Source organism: Pongo pygmaeus, chromosome 16 (assembly GCF_028885625.2).
Source record: "Pongo pygmaeus isolate AG05252 chromosome 16, NHGRI_mPonPyg2-v2.0_pri, whole genome shotgun sequence".
Lineage (NCBI taxonomy): Eukaryota > Metazoa > Chordata > Mammalia > Primates > Hominidae > Pongo > Pongo pygmaeus.
The window spans coordinates 47,132,185-47,155,940 of NC_072389.2; the positions used below are offsets into that span (position 1 = coordinate 47,132,185).

At 47.7% G+C, this 23,756-nt stretch overlaps 1 protein-coding gene and 1 long non-coding RNA gene across 2 annotated transcripts in view; one reads left to right on the forward strand and one right to left on the reverse strand.

Moving 5' to 3' along the window:
- The window catches only part of EHD4 (EH domain containing 4), a 74,342-nt gene that overhangs the window by 8,069 nt on the left and 42,517 nt on the right, over nucleotides 1-23,756 (reverse strand). Inside the window, exons 4-5 of the mRNA XM_054450469.2 lie at nucleotides 11,142-11,554; nucleotides 2,040-2,204 (exon numbers count right to left, since the gene is read on the reverse strand). Coding sequence (XP_054306444.1) covers nucleotides 2,040-2,204; nucleotides 11,142-11,554 — 578 coding nt within the window. The remainder of the gene's footprint in view (nucleotides 1-2,039; nucleotides 2,205-11,141; nucleotides 11,555-23,756) is intronic.
- Nucleotides 20,116-23,135, forward strand: LOC129013788 (uncharacterized). The gene is made up of 3 exons (XR_008494077.1): nucleotides 20,116-20,497; nucleotides 22,201-22,357; nucleotides 22,533-23,135. It is a non-coding gene; the product is annotated as an uncharacterized LOC129013788 (long non-coding RNA).

Sequence of the window (23,756 nt, forward strand, 5' to 3'; positions counted from 1 at the left end):
AGCCTCCCGGGTAGCTGGAACTACAGACATGCACCACCACGCCTGGCTAATTTTTTTGGATTTTCTGCAGAGACGGGGTTTCACTACGTTGCCCAGGCTGGTCTCCGACTCCTAAACTCAAATTATCTGCCCGCCTTGGCCTCCCAAAGTGTAGGGATTACAGGTGTGAGCCACTGCGCCCAGCCTGTATGTGTATGTGTATATATATTTATTTATTTTTTGAGATGGGGTCTGCCTGTGTCACCCAGGCTGGAGTACAGCGGCGCAATCTCGGTTCACTGCAACCTCTGCCTGCCAGGTTCAACAAATTCTCCTGCCTCAGCCTCTGAAGTAGCTGGGATTATAGCCACCACACCCGGCTAATTTCTGTATTTTTAGTAGAGACGGGGTTTTGCCATGTTGGCCAGGCTGGTCTTGAACTCCTGATCTCAGGTGATCTGCCTGCGTTGGCCTCCCAAAGTGCTGAGATTACAGGCATGAGCCATCACACCCAGCCCTCTGAATATATTTTAAAATAAATACAGCTAAACTGTATTGGGTCAGATCAAATGTATTAGACTCATTCACTCTGAATCCAGGCATAAAGAGCTGTCATCAAAACAGCAAGAAAAACCCACCTCTGAGTTAATGTGTAATTTATATAAAGCTTACATTAAAAAATCCCTTAGGATCAAAGTTCCCCTCTTGCCACCTGCTGGCCCCTTGCCTCTTCTGCCGGACCTTCCCCTCTCCCTGTATCCTCTCTGCTTTCACCTCTCCCTCCTCCTGCCTCCGGCTGTACCTGCTTGCAGTTTTTAAACTATGCTGGCTTCCATGCTGTCACTCTGGCTCAAGGCAAGAGATGGTAACTGGTGGGCTTTGTGTGCAGCCCACATGCAGGTAGGCTTTGTTTGTCCTATATAGTATTTTTTTGAGCCGAACTGTGAAAATCAGGTGATCTGACATAGAAATCCAGATTTCCAGCTTCTCTTGAGCCTTCCAGGTCTGTATTCCCACAGGGAAGTGACCACTGGGCTAGACAGGGCTTCTGCATTGTGCAATCTGCCCCACCATGAGACCCCTGACACGTTCTTGGCACACCTCAGGATGGTTTTCTTCCTTGCTGACAAATGTTTCTAGGAACCCTCTTCTCTATCAAATGTGGGAAAACCAAAGGCAGCCAGAGAGGGTGACAGAGTTTCTCTTTCATCTGGCCTGCTCCACTGTTTGCATTATTGGGTGGTGGCTGCAGGCATCTGAGTTTGTGGCTCCTGCTTTACAGAGAAGACTGTGGCCCCCAGGGCAGAGGGGTCCCTGCACCAGATAAGAAGACGGCCAGCTTGGCTCTGTGAGGACTGTCAGCCCAGAAGCCACACGGGTGAGGCCACACGCTTGTGAGGACACGCTCGTCTAACAGCAGTGCAGAGAGGTAGATATGCCGGTCAGGGCAGGGCGGCTGAATGCAGCACCCATTGTTGCCTGGCTGGAGCCGCCTGGCTACAACTCAAGAGAGGCCTTGACAGTGGGCCAATGGCTGCCCATCACCAACCTTTAAGCACAGTCCTACCTGTGCCCACACAGTCCAGCAGCGTCCGCAGAGCCCCACAGCCCCTGCTGGAGCCCTTGAGCCTGCAGCAGCAAGGCTGCCTGAGCACATAATCCCACGGCATGGGGCAGGTCAGGGCAGGGCTGGAGGAGGCCGCCCAAGGTGACCCTGAAGGCCACTCCCAGCTGTCATTCCCTCACAGTTCTGGGATTCCAAAAAGCAGTGTCACCGCAACATCAACCAGCCTCCTTGGACACAGTCTAAGAGGGCTGCTCACCTGACTTTCTCATGGGAGCTTCATTTACCTTTGGCCATGTGTCTCCTTTGTTTATGCATTTTGGAAGACAGGCAATTTCTGCTTTATTCATATGCTATTATCATGGATCACCATTAGGAAGATGCATTCTCCTTGATCCTAAACCATGGGACCCTCATTTGTCTCCAGCAAACAGCCAGACAATGTGGCACTGCATCTCTGCCCTCTGCCCATGACATTGTAGTGGGCTCCCAGTACCTGCATAGCCTTGACCTCGGGGAAGTCCCCTGCAGAAATCTGGTATTCTCGCTGTAGCTGAATGTAGATTTCTGGTAGCCTGCTGATAAGCTCTCTCTTCTTGTTTTCCTTTCCAAATACACTTGGCATCTCCTTCTTCAGGTAGCTGATGATGTAGGCATGCACCTAGAGGGGTATAGATCAGGCAGGGAAGTGTCATTTAGAATTGCACCAGAGAAGGAACAAACAAGATCGCATCTTAACTCCAACATAACACATAACAGGTACCCACACAAACCAGGTCCCAAGGACAGGAGGAGGGGAGGGTCCAGGGGGAGTGGAGCTGTCCAAGGGTGGCTGGAATGCGGCCAGACTTGGGGAAATTCTACAGCTACTGTTCTGTTGTGCCTCTGAGTGGCAATTCTGGTGTCTGTAGGGAGTGAGTGGTATGGGTGGGGCCTGGGTGGGAGAGCTCTTAGTTCTCGCAATTAACCAGAATACCCAGGAGAAACTTTCACCAGGCTGGTGCCTGGGAGCACCAGGAAATGAAACCGGAGGCTGGCATCAATGGCTGATCAACATGGAAATCTGTGCCCAGTGAACGATGAGATGAGAATCCCCATAACCCCCCTGTTATGGGAGGTTTAGACTCTGAGATCTCTACTGGTGGAACTAAAGTCATTCTGCACAAGACCAGCTGCCTGGGATCAGGCTGAATGGCAGAAGATCCCCCTGGGAGAAGAGCCCAGAAGCCCCAGAAACCTTGATTACTGGGGCCTGGGGTAGCCAGCAGGCTGTCATTGGAGGGGCGAGAATCTAGCCTTAACATTTCCACTCTTCTACTGATTTCCAACTTCAGGATATTAAGAAATGATCACTCCAAAAGTTCTCTTTGTATATATATTTTTTTGAGATGGACTCTCACTCTGTTGCCCAGGCTGGAGTGGAACAGCGCGATCTTGGCTCACTGCAACCTCCACCTCCTGGTTCAAGTGATTTTCCTGCTTCAGCCTTCCGAGTAGCTGGGATTACAGGTGTGCGCCACGACACCCGGCTAATTTTTGTATTTTTAGTAGAGATGGGGTTTCACCATGTTGGCCAGGCTGGTCTCGAACTCCTGACCTCAGGTGATCCACCCACCTTGGCCTCCCAAAGTGCTGGGATTACAGGCATGAACCACCGTGACCATGTTAAAGAAAACAGACTTCTACTGTAATCTTGAGGAAGCTGAAATTAAATAAAGGGGGTAAGCAGATACATTCCATAGCTCAGCTGAGGGCCCATGTGTGGACACATGCTGGACACAGCCAAAAACATTTTGCGAGGATTTGGACGCTAACCTAAGTACCTAATGCAAGGTCTGACATGCTGAGGTCAGAAAATGCCAACTTCCCATCCGCACAAGGGTCGTTTAACAGAAGCACGCACTGTGCAGCCTGGCTACTGCTGAGAGGATGGACTTGGAGAGATGATGCTACACCTTTCTGTCACCAGCAAACTTGTTTATGTACTTATTTTTCAAATGAAGACAACTGAAATGATTTACAAGATTCTTAGAGATAACTTGAGAAACCTGAAGTTTGGGATCCGTTATTTAGAATCCTGGGCTTTAACCGCTGTGATGAGCAAGTGGGAAGATACCAACTCCTTTGCCTCCGACAGTGAATGCCTGGCTTGGTGTGGCTGGGCTGGGGAGGGCCAGGGCTGAGGGAGCACCCTTGGACTGGAGGGGCTGCCATGTTCCATCACGAAGAACCAGCTGCTCACCAGCTGTCCTTGCATCATCTCCTTGACCTCTACCTGCCTGGAAACTCTGGACTGGGCCTATGAATATGTTCTCTATGTATACCTATGTATACCTCTCTCTTCTGTGCTCAGGCTCACCCCACCCTGGAGCCACCCCAAGGGAAGCAGGAGGCCCCCACAGCTGCTCAGTCTCCCAAACACAAGGGCTTCTTATTGAGACCACCCCCTTCCCTGCTCTGGGGCCTAGCCCTGGAGCAGCTGCCTAGGCCTCTGCAGGGCTTCCCAAGACCCCTCACCACCTACTAGTAAGGTACCTCTGAGCCGCCAGGCCCCAGCTCAGGGAGGGCTTAGTTCCTGCTCATCTGGCTGACTCCTCACCCAGTCCCTGCCCCCCACCCCCCGAGGTCGGACACACTGTTCCTGAACACTCCCTGGTGCCCAGGGCCTGCTTTACCTGCACTGAACTCAGCTGATGTGCACCTGCCACACCCTCCACCCACTGAGTGGCACCTGGTCCCTCGTCTCAGGCCTTGTGGTGTTTGCTGGCTGATGACCGAGGCTGCCCTGACACTAGGCCTCCACAGCCCTGATAAACCTCGGGCTGATCTCGTGCCAGGTCTCAACTCGCTCCTCCTTCCACCAGCTTGGTGCCACCTGAGTCATGACCCTTAGGTGACCTGCTCACACTGCGGCTGCTCTCGGCCCCAGCCTCCACTTCTAGGAAGTTCCATTAGCGAGTTTTATGGAAGTCTCCTGTTACGCTGCCTCTGCATGTCCACCCGCGTCCTGCCCTTCCTGGTGCGCCCTAAACAATAACCCAGGGCCAGCTTCTGTGCACAGACCTGCTTTCAGAAGTTCATCAAGTTGGCCGGGCGTGATGGCTCACGCCTGTAATCCCAGCAATTTGGGAGGCTGAGGCAGGTGGGTCACTTAAGGTCAGGAGTTCGAGACCAGCCTGGCCAATGTGGTGAAACCCTGTCTCTACTAAAAATACAAAAATTAGCTGGGTGTGGTGGCGGGCACCTGTAGTCTCAGCTACTCAGGAGGCTGAGGCAGGAGAATAGCTTGAACCTGGGAGGCGGAGGTCACAGTGAGCTGAGATTGCCCCACTGTACTCCAGCCTGGGTGACAGAGCAAGAATCCGTCTCAAAAAAAGAAAAAAAAATTCATCAAGTCACAAGGTAAATTATAATTCTTAGCATCATGGAATACTGAATCTGGAAGTGACCCCCGATATCTGCTTTAATTCCTGGTTCCAGGACATCCATGTGACTCACTCAAGGTCACACAGCTAGTTGGTAGATACAGAGCTGGCACTAGCATCCAAGTGCCTCATTCCTGTCCCTAAAGAACTAATGACTCCCTGTGGGTATGCCCTGTGGGTATGCATTAATAATCTTACTGAAGTTGTTCAAAATCTGGAATTCAAAATGAACTGTGTCCCACAGAATGAGTTTGGAAAACTTTGATCTGAGGTTTGACTTCTGCTCGTGCCTAATTCGCTGAGAGGCTTTGGAAGGGTCCTTTATTCTCCCTTTCCCCACACATCAAACACGGACACAATGATGGCACGCAAACGTTGGGACACCACGTGGGAATGCGGGTGAAGACTAAGAGCTGCTGGCAGGATGGCACCCTGTCATTTTCTAAAGTCTTCTGGTAAACAGACGGGACAGCTTGAATGGCTAAAATCCACAGTCAGCCTCCAGAGCTCACCCCTGCAATTATGTGTCAAAGGTGTCTCCAAATACATGCCAGACCCAGGGCCAGACCTGGCGGTTGTCCCTGGGGAAGGAGGTGGAAACACTCGGGTCTTTTGACCTTTATAACCAGAAAAAACTAATTGGGAAGAAGAGGAGTAGGAAAGAGAAGAGGGTGACTAGACCTGGAGCTGGAAGATGAGGCTCAGGCCCCATGACTACTGCCTACCTACTGAGCAACTTGGGGCCAGGCATGGGATCTCCACCTCAGCATGCTCATCCACAAATTAGAAATGACAACAACATTCATCTCACAGAGTTATTATGAGAATAGAAGAGGTCATGTATTTGAATGCACTCTCCTCACTAGAAAGAGGAGCTAATGTAACTTGTTATCAACTAATGGCCAAAGACCAACAGCTGGAGGTGCAGTAATGAGAGAGAGGGCTCCTGGCTGGTTACTCCTTACCAAATAATTAATAAACTCTCTACATTTAAATAGTAATATAATGAATTTGGGTTCCAAGTGTTTAATTTACATTGACCCCTGGGGGCTTCTGAACATTCGTATCTTGTTCAAGTCATCCTTTGCCTTGTGTAAACTTGCAGAAGCCCTAAGGCATCTAATGGGGATGACTGAGGGAAATCAAATGGATCAAAATGACAAAATGACAGTTTTTCTCTAGGCTAATAACTCAATGAGCAGAAAGGAAAGTCCTCCCTTTTAAATGTATATGAATGTATATGTAGTTCACACTTACACTCTGACACAGATCTCATTAATTGTGTCCAATGATGTGTGTGTGTGTGTGTGTGTGTGTGTCTCCAAGACTGAGACACATGTACTAAAGAGTGATACTGGCCACATCTACTCTGGACTTAGAGGGTAACTTCAGCGAGTGCTGGATGCTGGAAGCGACCAGTGCTGGAATGAAAAGCTTCATGGAATGTGAGGATCAGGCAGTAGTTTGGGGAAGGCGGGCTGGGAAGGCATGGTGACACACTGTGCCACGCTCATCCGCAAACTTAATGCGACCTGCTGGAGACCTGCGGCTGGAAGCCCAGCTCTGGAAACCTGCATAAAGTATTTAAAGCCAGGGTATCAGCACGTTTATAAAGTGGGTTTATGATAATATAAAAAATTCAGTTAATAAGCCTGAGACCCAAAAGATGAACCCATGGGGTAACAAGAGTGTGAGACTGTGAGAGGCAGAGAAAGGCAGCTGACGTGTTCTCACTTGAGCAAGGGTTTGTTATTCTGTTCAGATCCAAACTGGCACCAATGGCACATGTAATTCCATGCAGCCTTAAAGGGGACCCGAAGGGGCTGCACACTTGTCTGAGGTCAACCTTCAAAGAGACAGGCTTCCATTTATGGGCTCAAGCACTGACACACACACATCCACAGTAGCTCGGGGCTGCTGACTGAGTTATTTTTAGAGCCCTGCCGAGAACTAGGCAATACCAGGATCTTCATGATCCATTATATCATGATTCTCACACGCTTTAGCCTGAATCCATTTGGTGCACAAAAAATGCCTCATTTCTTTATAGGAGAATTTTTTTTTTTGAGATGGAGTCTTGCTTTGTCACCCAGGCTGGAGTGCAGTGGCACGATCCTGGTTGACTGCAACCTCCGACTCCTGGGTTCAAGTGATTCTCCTCCTCAGCTTCCTGAGTAGCCAGGATTACAGGCGCCCACCTCCATGCCCAGCTAATTTTTGTATTTTTAGTAGAGACGGGGTTTCACCATGTTAGCCAGCCTGGTCTTGAACTCCTGACCTCAAGTGATCTGCCTGCCTCGCTTTCCTGAAGTGTTGGGATTACAGGCGTGAGCCACCGTGCCCGGCCTATGGAAGGAATTTGACAGCGCAAACGGACAAGAAAGCCAGGCTCTGCACATCACATGTGACTGAGAAGAGTCTGCATTTGAAAGAATAAGCTAAATTCCACAGAACTATAGTGAACCTTGAAAATCACTGACCTCTCCTCTTCTTTCTCAGTTTTACTTGTTTCTTCCTCAAATGTTGCCTCATTTTTGTTGAGCCAAGATCTCCAAATGGGTGACAGCCTTTCCTATTCTTGGGCAATACGTTTCTAAAGGGTGGGGTCTGATAGTGAACTTGCATTGTTTGGGATTTGTATGAGTCTAATTTCTTTAATCTGGCTATTTTAATAATAGCTGAATAAAAGTAAATGACATTTTCCAAACCCTTTTTTGGGCTTTCCCCAAATAGCTTCCTTTAAAGAATCATGAAATGAACCCTGACTGGCATCTCAGAGTGTGAGCCATCTTCCAAGAAGGATGTCTACTGAGATTGTAAGAAGTGATCTTTGAGGCTAACCAAAAACCCATTCTAAAGGTTCCCTGTTCCTTAAATACAGAGATGTGAAAAAAATATATAAACAGAAAAAGAAGGGAAATGAACTTCAAGAGCTCTTTGGGAAGAGTATCTACTTTTCATATTATTAAAATGTCACCTTTATGACACTTTGAGTTTGATTAAAACGACGCACTTGCTTTATCTGGATGGGCCATGAATCCTGGTTAATTATGGTGTTCTATAAATAAACATACTCCACAACCCAACTCAGACTTGACACCTCTTAGCTGACATCTGAAAACTTACCCTTTGCATGTTTTCAAAGTGTCAGCTTGATAAACCTAAACTTTGTAGGGTTTCTGTGGATGCAGACTTTTATAGAATAAATAGAATAACAGATCAGTGCAGAAAACAAGGACACAAGGGAGGAGGTACTGTAGCTGCCGTTCACTCCCGATGTCAGGTGACTGCTTTCTGGACTGAGGTGTCACACTGACCGAGGTTTGAACGTATACTTTGCAGCTTACAGGCTGTGAAGCCTTGGGGACATAACTTCACCTTTCTTAGCTTCCATTCCCTCAGGTGGGAAATGAGGACAAAAATGCCCAACTGTGTGTTGTCAACAGGATCAAACAAAATAACACACGTGATGCAGACTACAGAGCTTTGGAACACTGTTGGTGTGAAAAAGGAAAACTGGATCAAGAGAAAGGTTAATAAACCAAAATAAAAGCACTTTTGGAAAATATAAACACTCCGAAAAGAAAAACTCAGGTAAGTATCTGTCCATTTAAGCAGAAACAAGTTCAGGGGTGGAACATGAAACTGCAGGTGGTGTGAGGTTAACGTCATGAGTTAGTGGCCAAGGCTGCCGTGCTGAGTCCGGCTTCTCCTCCGGGTGAGCCCGCTTCCTGTCCCCGCTCCTCAGCATGGCACTGCCCATGAGCAACTGGCACTGAGAAGCTCCGGCTGCAAATACCCATACTTCAAACATTTTCCTTTGTGAAAAGGAACAAGCCAGATACTATTCTTAGGAAGAAAAAAACCACAAGCCTTTTTCCTGCAAGTAAGCTCAGCAAGTTTGACCGTCCCCCACTCCCCGCATCCACACAAGGGTTTTCATTATTCACAGTGTCAGAATACAGAGCAGCGTTCTGTGCCTCCAAACCCAGGCCACGCTGGCCCGTTCAGAGGGCCCGAGGCTCAAGGATGGCAGGGAAGCTCTATGGATTAAGGCACTTGGCATTTCCAGCGAGCTCTCTGCTCCTTATTTATTTATTTATTTATTTGAGACAGAGTCTCACTCTGTCGCCTAGGCTGGAGTGCAGTGGCACGATCTTGGCTCACTGCAACCTCCGCCTCCTGGGTTCAAGCGATTCTCCTGCCTCAGCCTCCTGAGTAGCTGGGATTACAGGTGCCTGCCACCATGCCTGGCTAATTTTTGTATTTTTAGTAGAGACGGGGTTTCACTATGTTGGCCAAGCTGGCCTTGAACTCCTGACTTTGTGATCCACCTGCCTCGGCCTCCCAAAGTGCTGGGATTACAGGCGTGAGCCACCGTGCCCGGCCTCCTTATTTATTTATATGACTGAATACAGCAGCATCTCCAGTCACTGGGTCTTCATTTACCAATAACTGGTAAATGAAGAATGTCCATGAGCATTTAAAAATAATTTAAAAAAATCTCAAAATCTGCAAAGGCTATGACATGAGTCACCAACTTTGGTTATAAAATAATGTGGGGTGTCACACACCTTGAAGGTTGTTCAGTTGTACCTGCTGGAGAAAGGAAACACCACAAACCAAGGGATCACCGAGTGGAAAAACAGCCTTCCTGCTACCAAGCATTAGGCCCAGGACAAGGGCGAGGGCGAAATCATTTCAGGAGAGCTGCACGTAAGTAGATTTACAAAGTAGTCAGCACAACTGCCTTGCAGAACTGGAACAAAAATGGCTTGTAGTTCTGGAAAGGAAGCCACTTGGAGCAGGAAGAATGGATAAAGAAGGGTGACTCACACAAGCACCACACCACTGCAGGTTAGCTGAGCCATATGGGAGAAATGCGTGCACATGCACTGGGACACAGGTGACAGAGAGGGACACAGGACATCGAGGTCCTGTGTGAGGGGCAGCAGCAGCCAGGGAGGTGTTTGTTTTCACCCAGGCAAGAGGCTGCCCAGTGAGCACACTGGCACTAGGACAGGCTGCTAATGAGCAGCAAGAAGGAGGAAGAATTGTCCCCATCTTGGCTGTCCCCATCAGGGAAGCCCTCCCTGCCTCCTGGCCAGGCACGTAGTCACCCTCCCCAGAGCACTCATGGCAGCATCCACACCATGACTGGCACATAGCGAATCACCTAGGGAGCTTTCCACACACACACACACACGCGCGTGTGTTTACACACATGCATATGCACACATGGCCATGTGTGCACGCACACCCCTATATCCGAGGCTCTGGGGCAGGGCCTGGGAATGCATGTTGCTTCTGATGATCAGCCAGGTTTGAACTTCACTAGGACTAGATAAAACTCTAAAGGCACTTCCAGCATTAGAGGACAATGATTTTATGAAACATGCACACATTTTTTAAAGAGCCATTTTTTTCTCCATATTTTCTCTTGGAGGAGGGATATGCTTTTCCCTCTTTGGAGACATGAATTGACTCTGTCACTTGAGGGATGTCAGCAGGTCACCTCTCACTGCCCCATTGGGCACACACTCCTGGGGCTGCTGAAAGGCTCAGCTATGAGGCAGGCGGGCCAGGAGCCCAGGCATGCAGGCTAACAGCCCGCAGCCCAGAATGAGGATGGGGTGTGACCCAAAACCAGCACACTCCAAGAGTAAGACTGAGCCAAACTTCTTCCCAGGGCTCCCCTGGATCCAGGTGGTAACACTGGCCTTTGGTGCACGGGGACCAGCAGTGGCCTCTCAGCATCCCGTTGGTCTCACCAATGCCACCTCTCTCAGGTTTGGCTGGTTATATTCCTATCGTCCTGACATCCTAACAGCTACCATGTAGTGGGTGCACTGATTGATCCCCCTCCCTGTGCACCAGGCACTATGCCAAGTGCTCTGTCACACTGACCAACTGTCACCCCAAGTCCTTGTGAAGTGCTCTTATTAGCTCCATGGTACAGACTGGAGAACAGGGTTAGTCATCTGCCCAGGAGTGCAGAGCCAGGAGCTAGGGTGTCAGCAGGGCCACCTGACCTCGAGGCTGTATTCTTAACCTAGCGCACATTCATTCCTTAAGCCTTCTGGAACGAAGCCTCCTCCCACCCACCTTGCCTCTGGAGAGGAGACAGCAGAGTCCCAGACCCTGGCTTCTGTGCAGGGTATCTCCTGGCTTACCTTGGCCAGTCTCGCTCGCTTGATGAGGTCGTTGAGCTTGCGCACCGCTGCCTTCTGGGGGAGGCTCTGGATGTCTCTGAAGAGGTCCTGGGCCTCAGCCTCAAAGAGCCGGCGGTTGTCTGTGTTCTGCAGGGGCTGCGCCCAGAAGGAGCCAATGTAGACGCGCAGCACCTCGGGCGTGTTGATGACCTTGCCCAGGGACCACATGAGGGCCCCGTAGACCCGCATCAACTGCTGCGTGTCCACTTGGTCGGCCTTGTTCAGCACGACACGGATCTTGTCGTCCTGGCCCCGGAAGGCCTTGATGGCCTCTGAGAATTCATCTGAGATGTCCAGCTTGTGAGCATCAAAGAGCAGGATGATCCTGTCCACCCTCTCGGCAAACCACTGCAGGACCTGGCAGAAGTCATAGCCTGGGTGGAGAGAAGGACACGTCAGTGTGGCCACTGCTGCAGGAGACACGTTTACTGGGAGGGCTCAGGAACAGTCTCGCTCTCCAGCAGCTGCCAGGGAGAGAGCCCTGTCTCCAACCTGGAGGCAGTGGAGGCCTGGTGACATGAAAATCACGGGCTGGATGAATCCGGGCAGGAAGGACCTGGGGAGTCCTTCCACAGGAGGAGGGAGGAAAGAGAATGGGGCTCATGGTCACTTTGGTAATTGCTGACTTCCATATCTGTGATTTCATTTAGTCCTCATGAGTGTTTTATTTCACCTAATACAGACCTTTTGCTTGATGGCAAAATTGATCAATGGTTTTATAAAAACACAGGCCATGGGTCAAAAAATCTTACTTCTGAAAAGTCTCACTTTTCTGAAAGCCCCAGATAGAGAAGAAAGAGAACCAGAGGCCACCTGGCATCCCATGGGGTATCCAGTAAGCATAACAGAAGAGACATCGCCTTCAATTAACCCAAGTTTGTAGAGTGCTGAGGAGGTCAAAGGTTGGCCCAGCCAGCGTTGTGATCAATATTTATCTTTGGACTATTTATAGCTCAGGTATATTGTGAATATTTTTTTTAACATTACACATCACAGCCATTGTGTAAAATGGTCTCTTGCCAATTTCTTTTTTTAAAATGGCCTGGCCCATAGCAAATTCTGTTCAGCCTATTCTGGCCACCTCCACAAATCATGCAGCTGCATAAACACTCTTTAGCCCAAGGTCAAGGATCTCAGGCCTTTCCCCAGGGAGGCAGATTCCCACGAAAAGCAAACAAGAGGAGGCCAAGCCCATAAAGTTGACTTTTAATCTGTCTGATTAGTTGCAGAAGCAGAGTCTCAATCCAGCCCAGCTAGTGCTGAGATGTCACCTGCCTGACCCCCATGCTAGGGGTCATCTCCCCTCTTCTTTTAGAGTTTGAAAACTTTCAAACATACATAAACATCTGTGAGTCATATTATGAATGCTGATGTACCTACCACATAATTTTAACAAATGTTGACACTTTGCTTTGTTTGCTATTTCAGATATGTTTTAAAACCAAGTATAGTTTCTTTAGATAACAAAATACCATACAGTGGTGAGAAGGAACTAGATCTTCACTTGTCAACACAGGTAAATCTCCAGAAAAGAACAAGAGTAAAAACTTAGTTTCAAAAGGACATGTACGGCATGATAACATTCACGTAAAATGTTAAAATACAAAATACTCAACCATCTATGGATACAGACTATAGCACAAATACAAAAAAGTCAACATCGATTGTGAGACCCTGGTTGGCCGTTGGGGTGGAGAAGGTGTGGATCTAAGGCAGAGGAAAAAGTATCTGAGGTGAATAATCTATTAGGTGAAAATAAAGAGGGTCTGCAGACTAAGGTTTCCATGCATTTGAAGAACAGGTGTTAGAGGAATAGCTGAACAAGCAAACTGGATTCAGGTCCATTTTTCATAAAGAAAACAAGACACTTGGTAACGCTGAAGCCCCCTGTGCACCCCTCCCTGAGCCCTTCCCCCGGCTAGGAGGCCGCTGTCCTGAGTGTGGTGTTTATGCCGCCACACGCGTGGATACTTCCAGTTCATGCTTTTCCTTTCTCTGTTCTGTCTCACTGCGGCACTCCCTGCCTCCTTGGTGATAAGGAAGGCAAAGGCAGTTCTCGGAATGTGGGCCAGAGTTTATTTTCATTGCTGTCAGCAGTCAGTTTAGGTCAGAGGAATATCAAAGACCTACTGACAGGGTCACACATAGTATGCAAAGATTTAGAGTCAAGGTTTCACTCTGAGTTCTGTCCCTGAAAGGCCAGAACAAACTGCCCCCTAGGGTAACACTAAGTGCTACTGTCATTTGAGACAGACGTGTGCACAGACAGCCCTAGCTCACAGGATTGCAGGTCCTCAGCGGATAAATGAACTGGCTGTTCGCTGGGTGCTGGGAAGATGCTTTGGAGCCACCCATAGATGGACCTGCATGGGGACTTGCTTTTCCAGGAGAGATGATTGATTCACCATGCTGACCTGACCACTCACCCACATGGTCTTCCTAGTGTTCAGATGGGGTATCTGAAGGTTCAGAAACAGACCAAAGAAAATGCTGTGCACATGGAGTGAACGTGAGTTGGTTTTGCTGAATACCCTTCCTGTTGGGTCGGGAGGTATCCTTTATGGGCTGTGGAGGCTGAAGGTGTGGTAGAGAGTCCCTCGCCCCATTCCTTAGCAAGTTGGGGCATAAGCATGTGATCTAGAGTTAGACATTCACTTCCACCAGAGAGGAGTGCTGAACCTTGGGGAAATGACACAAAGACACAGTGAAAATAAGAATTTACTCATGGTGGTGGCGGTTTCCTAACTCTTTTCTAAGCCTAGTTCTCCAACTTTCCCATTAATCTTGTGAAAAATTCTCCAAAACATTTTCTTTTCTGCTTAAATTAGTTAGAATCAGCTTCTTTGGTTTGCTATTGAAAACGATGATAAGGCTGGGCACGGTGGCTAATGCCTGTAATCCCAGCACTCTGGGAGGCAGAGGCGGGAGGATTGTTTGAGGCTAGGAGTTTGAAACCACCTGGCAATATGGTGAGACCCTGTCTCTACAAAAAATAAAAACAAATTAACTGGGCATGGTGGCATATGCATGTGGGCTCAGCTACTTGGGAGGCTGAGGCAGGAAGATCACTTGAGGCCAGGAGTTTGGGGCGGTGAGCCATGGACACACCACTATACTCCAGCCCTGGGTGAGAGAGTGAGACCCTGTCACAAAAACAAAACAAAACAAAAACAAACAAACAAAACCACAATTGGTAAACAATCCTCCCCTCACCCCCATTTAAGATTTCGGAATACCTCTTACTGTCAGTTCCGAAAGAAACCTGCCACCCAAACTGAAACACAGCTGCTGCCACTAGCTGTGCTCGCGCCAACCCTGCCGTGCTTGTGCCAACCCAGCCATGCAGATGCAGTCTCTCTTTCTCCCAGGGCTGCCTGGGTTGAACGGTTAGCTTTGATTGCAACACTTGTATTTAAACTTTAACTTAAATTTGAGTTCCTAACGGTTAATTTAAGTATCTTTAAAAAAGATGCCATTTCAATGCTATAGTGAAATCAAAAGTTATTAGGAACAGAGCTGCCAGATTTAAGTTTACTATAAGTGACGCCAATACTCATGTCTGGAGGAACAGGTGCATATCCATATTTTCTTGTGTTAAAGCAACAATGAGAGCTTAATACAGTTCGAGAAGTACAGGCAGGCAGAGCTGTGTTTGTTCTGTCCCTGAGCAGGTGTGACAGGCTGAGGACGGCCTGTCACACACCAGGCAACACAATCAAAGGAGTAGAAATCACCGTGTCCAAAAGAGAGCAAGGAATGATCAAAGCTGGGAGAGGTTGGACTGCTTACCACCTCCCCCTACAAAGTTAAGATTATTTTGCTACTTTAAGCATTTTAAGTGTACTGCCCAGTGGCATTAAATAAGTCACATTGTTGTACAACCATCACCACCATCCAACTGAAACTCTGAACCCATTAAGCACTAATTCTCCCCTCCTCTCTCTAGCCCCTGGTGACCACCATTCTACTTTTTGTCTCTATGAATTTGACTACTCTAGGTACTTCAGAGAAGTGTCCTTTTGTGTCCGGCTTCTTTCACTCAGCACACCGTCCTCAAGGTCCATCTGTGGTGTAGCATGTGTCAGAGTCTCTCCCTCCTCCTAAGGCTGAACAGGTCCGCTTGATTCTCGTGTCATGAAGGACTCAGGCACCAAATACCTAGCTACTCAAAAATCCCAGTGGATCTAACTTCCAATATGTCATTTAGTCTGCCTGCTAAAGGAAAACAGTGATTCAGAAGGACCTAGAGACCACTGATCCTCAAAGCCTGTTCCTGTGTTGGAATGAAATAAGGGGCTTGCTAAAGTTTAGACTCCTAGGCCCCTCCCCAGAACCACTGAATCAGAATCCCTGGGGCTGAGCCTGGCGATCTGCACTTGGAAGCTCCCCAGGTGATTGCAATGCATGGTGCAGTTTGAGGATCACTGTCTAGACTGAATACCAGGGTAGGGAAATTGTACAGATAGGTTTATGTTCCTGTTGGTTAGCAAGCAACAAAGCAAATCAAATACATTTAAAGTAGTATTAGTTCCTTTTATTCCAAAAAGTTACCAATAGATGTTTAGGTGATGCATCACAGGTCGAGGAAACAGAACTGGAACATGCTTATTTGAAGACGGATTTTAAAACTCACCCAAGCTCCCTGCTTTTGCCCATGCTGGGCCATGGCCCTGGCAAACCCTTCCTCTATGGTCTAGACTGAGCCTAGAAAGCCAGCCCAAACCCTAGTCATTCTTCAAAATATCTGGGCCAATTTTGATTAAGTCAGACATTACTTAACTTTAAGCTCCAGTTTTTTTCACCTGTAAGATCGGGTTGTTGAGTGATTACATGAGAAAATGCTTTTATCCATAAGGCATTGAGACTTTGTTAACTTTCAGCAAATTTGAGCTGTGGTTACTCTGGTTTCCTCAACTGCTCCCCATCCTGAGTTCCCTTGCCTGTGCTGCCTATGGCACCACTTCACACAGGGTATTAAAATCAGAGGGATGGTCTGGTCTCTCTTATTAGATTATATATTCTCTAACCATAGGAACCATGTCTTCATCATGGTCACACAAGATAGTGGTGGACAATGTGGGCCTTGGGGCCCGACTGCCTGGGACCTTCCTGGCTCCATCAATTACTAGGTCTGTGACCTTGGGCAAATTACTTCACCTCTCTGTGCCTCGTTTCCTCATCTGTAATAATAGTGTCTTAGGGCTACCCTAGGGCTGATAATAGTATCCACAGGCCTCAGGAGCTGCAGAGTTAATATACGTGAAGCATTTAGAATCACCTTGGCACCTAGAAAGCTGTCCAAAATGCTATCTACTGGTTATTTTAAAAATCTTTGTATCCAGTGCCTGGCATACAGTGGGGATGCAAGCAATATTTGTGGGAGAAGCACAGTCTGCAGTTATAGAAGGAAATAAAATTATTTAGGGTGAAGACGACAGTGCACCAATGCTTGAGCCAAGTGAGAGAATCAGTGCTCAGAAGTAGACAACAGAAGACACCAAGGGAACAAAAACACTGCTCATATACGATCAATAGAGCAGCAGACTCACAGAAGCCCAGTGGCCTTCCTTTTCTACCAGCAGGTCTTAAAGATTCCAGCTTGCTCCTAAATTGAATCTATGATTTTAATCACAGACACTCCCCAGCTCAGGAAAGTCCTATACATACCCATGCTGGCTGGGATAACGCAGGGCACACATTTGTACCCAGAAGGATGAGAATAATGAATTTTTCCAAAGGTTCTATTAGAGGGTGGTTAGGTTCCCAGGAACACTAGAGGTTAGCTACACTGTGCTACGTAGGCCTGGGAAAGAAGCGATCACTTAGAACAAGGGTGAAAACCAGTGGACCTCAGACTGAATGTGGTGCTCAGCTGCTGTTTTGTTTGGTCTGCTTAGCAGTTTGTTTGTTTTAAGACAGGGTCTCACTCTGTCATGTGGGCTGGAGTGCAGTGGGGTGATTATGGCTCACTGTGGCCTTGACCTCCCTGGCTTAAGCAATTCTCCTGCCTCAGCCTCCCAAGTAGCTGGGATCACAGGTGTGCGTCACCACGCCTGGCTAAGTTTTAAAAAATTTTTTATAGAGATGGGTCTCACTATGTTGCCCAGGCTGGTCTCAAACTCCTGGGCTCAGGTGATCCTCCTGCCTCAGCCTCCCAAAGGGCTGGGATTACAGGTGTGAGCTGCCGTGCCTGGCCTATATAGTGTTTTTAAAATTCTGAGTGGACTGTGTTTGGTCTGGACGTGCACCGTTCAGTTCTTACAGACATCCCAGTTCATAGATGCATCCACCTGGTGCCCAGTGCTGGGTAGAGACACAACAGCTCGGACTCAGCCTTTGAGACCAAGCTCTGTGTCCTCTGAGAAGCAGCCCCTGCTCTCCTGGGATCCTACAGGAGTCCTACAACCCTGCTGGGCTCTAAGCTGCAAGGGTGGGCCTTCTTACCTGCTGGTCACAGCCCAGAACAGTGCTGACCAGGAGAAGGTCTCAGTCAATGCTTCTGAAAGGACTGAATGTTTTCTGTGAAAAAATCTGTTCAAAATTCCCAACATTGGCTTTAAACAATCTTTTGGAATACATCTCTCTGGACATTGAGAGTACACTGAACATCTTGGAATTTTACGAGACACTTCAAAGACAAAAGTAAAGAAATGGATTGGTGAGTAATTATGGAGTGTCTAGGATGTGGTTGGAACTGTCACTGAGGGACACACTTCTTTTTTTTGAGATGGAGTCTGGCTCTGTCACCCAGGCTGGAGTGTAGTGGCGCGATCTCAGCTCATTGCAAGCTCCTCCTCCCGGGTTCACGCCATTCTCCTGCCTCAGCCTCCCGAGTAGCTGGGACTACGAGTAGCTGGGACTACAGGTGCCCGCCACCATGCCCGGCTAATTTTTTTTTTTTTTGTATTCTCAGTAGAGATGGGGTTTCACCGCGTTAGCCAGGATGGTCTCGATCTCCTGGCCTCATGATCCACCTGCCTTGGCCTCCCAAAGTGCTGGGATTACAGGCGTGAGCCACTGCACCTGGCCTGAGGGACACACTTCTATAAGCCCCAAACTAGAAGCAATCTCATGTCCCTCAATGGGACGCGATGGATACGCTGTGGCACTATTCAGTGGAATACTACTCAGCCGTGAAGAGGAATGAACTGCTGACCTGTGCATGGCTGAACCTCAGACACATTATGCTGAGTGAAAGAAGCCAGACACCAGAGAGTGCTTTCTGGGGGATTCCATTCCTATGAGATTTCAGAAGAGGCAAAGCTAAACTATAGTGACAGAAAGCAGGCAGTGGCTGCCTGTGACGGGAGCCTGGCTGGTGAGTGGAACGGACAAACAGGGAGCATCTCAGGGTGATGGAAAGTTTCTATATCTTGATGATGGCTGTAGTCACATGAGTATGCAAATATGTCAAATTCAACAAACTGTACAATTAGATAGAATAGATGCATTTTTCACGCCTGTAATCCCAGCATTTTGGGAGGTCAAGGCAGGTGGATCGCCTGAGGTCAGGAGTTCGAGATCAGCCTGGCCAACTTGGTGAAACCCTGTCTCTACTAAAAATACAAAAATTAGCCAGGCTAATTTTTGGCAGGTACCTGTAATTCCAGCTACTTGGGAGGCTGAGGCAGGAGAATCGCTTCAACCCAAGAGGCGGAGGCTGCAGTGAGCCGAGACTGTGCCACTGTACTCCAGCCTGGGTGACAGAGAGGGACTCCATCTCAAAAAAAAAAAAAGGTGCATTTAATCATATGTTATACTTCAACAAAATTGACTTAAAAAGCAAAAGTAAACAGGAAGAAAAGAAAGAAAAATCCCAAGGCTGCTAAACTTGTTTAAAGATACACATCTCCACAAACTGCTGAATGGACCAGGAAGTTGAAATCTGTTCATCAAGGGGCTATTCATACCTAAGCTGGCTGTATATGGAGGTGAACGAAGCTAAAGTAGAAGCCTTAAGCTTTAGAGGAAATCGGCCTTAAGAACCACTCGAAGCAGCTAACCTGCATCCCGCTTTCTGGCCAAGGTGATGAAAACCTCTCATGGTGACAGAACAGGAGTGAGAATGCTCCAAGTTTGTGAGAATTGGTTTCAGCTAGGCACAATGCAATGTGGCCTGGGGCATGGAACGATCTGGACCTAAGTGTGTTTGCATGTACGAGTGTGTGTTGTGGGTGCAGGACTCAACATAATCATAGAACCATCCCACTGTGCTCAGTATATTTTCAACACTTATTCATGCAATTAATAGAAATTTCAATTCTTTAAGACCTTCCAGTGAAACCTGTATTAGTCTGGAACAAAAAAGAGATGTAATCAGTCCAGTTGCTTCAAAATATAGTTTCTTTCTTTGCCAAAGGACCCAAAAGCTACACAGCTTGGGGAACTAGGAGAAAGAATTTGTCCTGCGCAAGATCCCAGATTGGCATTCCTGGCTCCATGTTCTGGGAACAAAAGGAGGGGGCAGGAAGGAAGGAGCCCCTTCTACCCAATCAAGGCTTCCCGTCACAGCCCCTGTGGAAACTGGGGTCCTCCATCCTGGCCAGAGAAAGAGCTACCAGGAAATGGCATAAGGGGTTAGAACAGTGGCTCCCTGGCTCAGGTAAATATAGCACGGGGGTCCCTGAGGAAGAAAATTTGGCAGTCTATTTTTAATAAAATAACAAGAGAAAAATAATGCTTACATTTCTTTTCAGAGCCAAGTTTCTAATTATGAGTTTTAAACAAGATGTGTGTCTATGGCCAGGCATGGTGGCTCAGACCTGTAATCCCAGCACTTTGGGAGGCCAAGGCGAGAGGATCACTTGAGCTCAGGAGTTCGAGACCAGCCTGGGTGAGTGAGGCCCTGGCTCTACTTAAATAAAAAAAACAAAGAAAGATGTGAGTTAATGAAAGGATGCAAGGCAATGCAGGGCAGGCAGAAATGCAGCCAGGCTCCCCCTGCCGTGTCCCTCCTCCCACTCCTGGGGTGGGCAGGGCCACTTGCCCGTGGTGGTGACGGAACACTGCCTAAGACTCTTCCACTCAAACCTCTCCTCTTTTCGACGCCCTGACCGCCCCTCCCAGAGTTAGCAGCTCCAGTTCCATGTGGGCATTCCTACCCCTGCCCCCAGCACTTTCTGTGTGGCTCTGTCTGTGCAACCCCAGGCTCTCCTGGCTGCATGTTCACCTTTGTGTCCCTCCAGCACCCGCGCAGTGAGCGTCCAGCACGAGGCAGGCACCAAGAGTGCCTTCTTGTCCCCAGGTTCCATCCTCACCAATCCAGCCCTCAGACGATCCCCACCCCTTCTTAGAACTCAGAGATGATCTCCAAAACTGTGAGTGTCCCTGATCACTTCTAGAATAAATGTTTACAGAACAAATTCTCCATGACTAGCCTCTGCCTCAACTCTCAACCTTTGCTCATAGTCTCTTACTAAGCCCCACCCTCTCCACTGCACAAACCACACTGGGCTCTTTGCTGTTCCCCAGTAGCATCCTGTACTTCCCTGTCTCCACACCCTTGCTTAGGCTTTTCTGTCTGGAATGCCCTTTCCTCTTCTCCATCTACAGCCACTCATCCCTCTGGGGCACTTTCCTCCGGGTGGCCTTCCCCCACCCAGTGGAACAGAACCACCTTTCCTGTTTCCTCCTGATGGGGTCTGTAGCAGCCTGAGAGCAGGGCCAAGTCTTCACTGTGTCTGTAACCCAAAGGCCCACTGCAGATGCCTCACACTATCAAATCAGGTTCCCGGGGATAGAGTCTTATAGCTTTAATGAATTTCCTTCATAGCACTTATACTCTGAAATGGTATATATATTTGCTGACTATAAGACAGAAATTCTGAGGGCAGAGACGCCACTCCTTATTCTGTTCACCACTATACACCCAGGAATTACTACTGAACACAGTAGGTGTTCAATACATTTGGTTTATTCCTCCAAAAATTAAAAATGGAACTATCATATCATCCAGCAATCCCACTTTGGGTATTTGTCCAAAACAACTGAAATCAGGACTTTGAAGAGATATCTGCACACCCATGTTTACTGCAGCATTACTGGCATCATTTCTTTATCCATTCATTCATTGATGGATGCTTAATGGCAATAGCCAAGATGTAGATATAAGAAAAGCATCCATCAATGAATGAATGGATAGAGAAAATGTGGTGTACACATCCAATGGAATACTATTCAGCCTCAAAAAAAAATTCTGCAGTATGCAACAACATGGATGGCCCTTGAGGAAAAAAACATGCTAAGTGAAATAAGCCCATCACAGAAGGACAAACATACATAATTCTACTTGTATAAGATATGTAAAATAGTCAAACACACAAAATCAGAGAGGGGAACCGTGAGTGCCAGAGGCTGTGGGGAGAAGGAAATGGGGCTTTGCTAATCAACTGGCATAAAATTTCAGTTAGGCAAGATGAATAAGTTCTAGAGATCTGCGGAACCACACTGTGCCTACAGCCACATTGTGCTTGTAATGGATACTTAAAAATGCAGAAAGAGGGTAGATTTTGTAAGTGTTCTTATCACAGTAAAATACAGTAAAATTGGTTTAATCAAGTGAATTCACTTGAACAAGAAATGTAACTGATTTTTAGCAATCTGGCAGGTTTAGTTGCTTAAATAGTGGTATGCATTTCTAAAAAAGGGTTGTTACTAACTAGGGGAAGTGTAAATCATCTCAAAGTAAACATCAACTATCTGGGATAGCTCAGGTATTATAAATACACTTCTAAAAGAGTCCCTTTAGTTAATAATAACAGCCACTTCGGGGCAAGGAGTCTCTGCATTGTTGCCAGGCTGAGTTTACTTTGCAACTAGGAAAGTCTGCTTCTGAAAATGTCTTCTGAAAATGTCATCATGGCAGAGAGCAAAATGATAGCTATAAATCAACAACTGCAGCAAATATTTACTTAGCTCTTACTACATTCCTGCACTGCCCTGTGAGCTCCATATCACTACAATCTTGTAATCCTTGCAACAATCCCATGAAGTAGGTACTTTTATTACCCCCATTTTACAGGGGAGGAAAAAAGACTCAGAGAGGTTAAATAACCGACCCAAGGCACACAGCTGTTTCTCAGGGGAGCCCGGATTCAAACCCAGGGACTCGGATCCTAGAGCCTGTGCTTTCACCCACTGCACTGCACCATATGTGTACCAGGATGGTAGAATCAGAGGTGAGTGTACTTCATTTTCTCCTTTTTGATTTGTGGTTTTCTAAGTGTTCTACAATGAATATATATTATTTTTATATCAAGAAAACAAATATGCATACTGTAAAAATTATTGGCCCACTTGCATTATTATTGAGGAGGTTGTTCTTTTTCTTCTACAATGGCGCTTTTGCTGAAGGTCTGGATTCCAGCACTTTCCTGCCAGAGGCTATGCTGGGTGTGCCGAGCACCACCCTGAGGGAGAAGCAGTAACTCAGCAACTACACTCCCGAGGAAGAGGCAGTCCCCAGTCAGCGGGAGCAATGGGAGCTGCTGATGACAAAATAAGCCACAGAATGAATGGCTCTGCTCCACCGGCCTTCTCTCCTCCCTGCCCCCTTCTCCCCAGCTGACCAGACGCAGGGCAGTGGCAGGGAGGGGCTGATACCAAACCCGGTCTGGGAGACTGCCCGGAGGGAACACAGGTTCCCAAGCTCCTTTTGGAGAGGCTGGATGTGAGTTCACCTTGAACCTTTCAGCTGGTAATGGCCACCTCTTGGAGAATGTAACTGGTTACCAGAAAACCCCGGAGGTTGTCTCCCAGTACCTAGCCTGAAGTGGGTGTGGCCACAGAACCTACCAAAATTTAAATAAAAGCAAGAACCAGGCGTGCCCAGGGATGGCGTTGGGCTGTTTATCCGCTCTCTGCTCTTCCCATTCCTCCTTCCTTTGGGATTTTGCCCAAGACTTTGTAAATTAATTTTTCTGTGCCTGTTTCCTCATAAAATAAACAAGCTAACCTCACAGCCTGTCCCTCCTTCCTCTGGGGGATGCTGTGACAATAACAGATGGGTGAGCCACATGTCCCTGAAGGCCCCTCCAGGGCAAGGGCGGGAGAGCCCCACATCACAGGTTTGTGCCACGCCACAGACATGGGAACAGCGGAAGGTTCCACGCCAGTACTCGGCCCACTGAACGCTGCTGCTTCTGGGCATGTGACCAAGTGAAAGGGAAAATTGGGTTTTGCATCTCACTTTCCATCTCAGATTAAATACCAGATGAAGAAGCAGGCCCATTTAAAGAAGGCTGAGCCCTGGAGAAAGACAGCAACATGGTATTATCAGTCATTTTAGGCTCTTTGCTGGAGAGGGAAGTTGGTAAAAAACCTACAACACATCCTGTAAGTCCTGGAGCCTGGCTTAACAATTTCATTCTGCTGGGCCTCAGTTTCTATACCTGTGAGTCAGATGATCAAAAAGGATTCTTTCTAGATCTTAAATTTTAGCTATCTAAAGTGGTTCCAAAGAGTAAGATTCTTTGAAATAAAAAGCCGGATTCCCAGGAAAATCGATTTAGCTCAGCATCTGTATAGTACAGACACGAACTAGTTACAGTGCCAGCCTAAGATGACCCTTCAGATGGC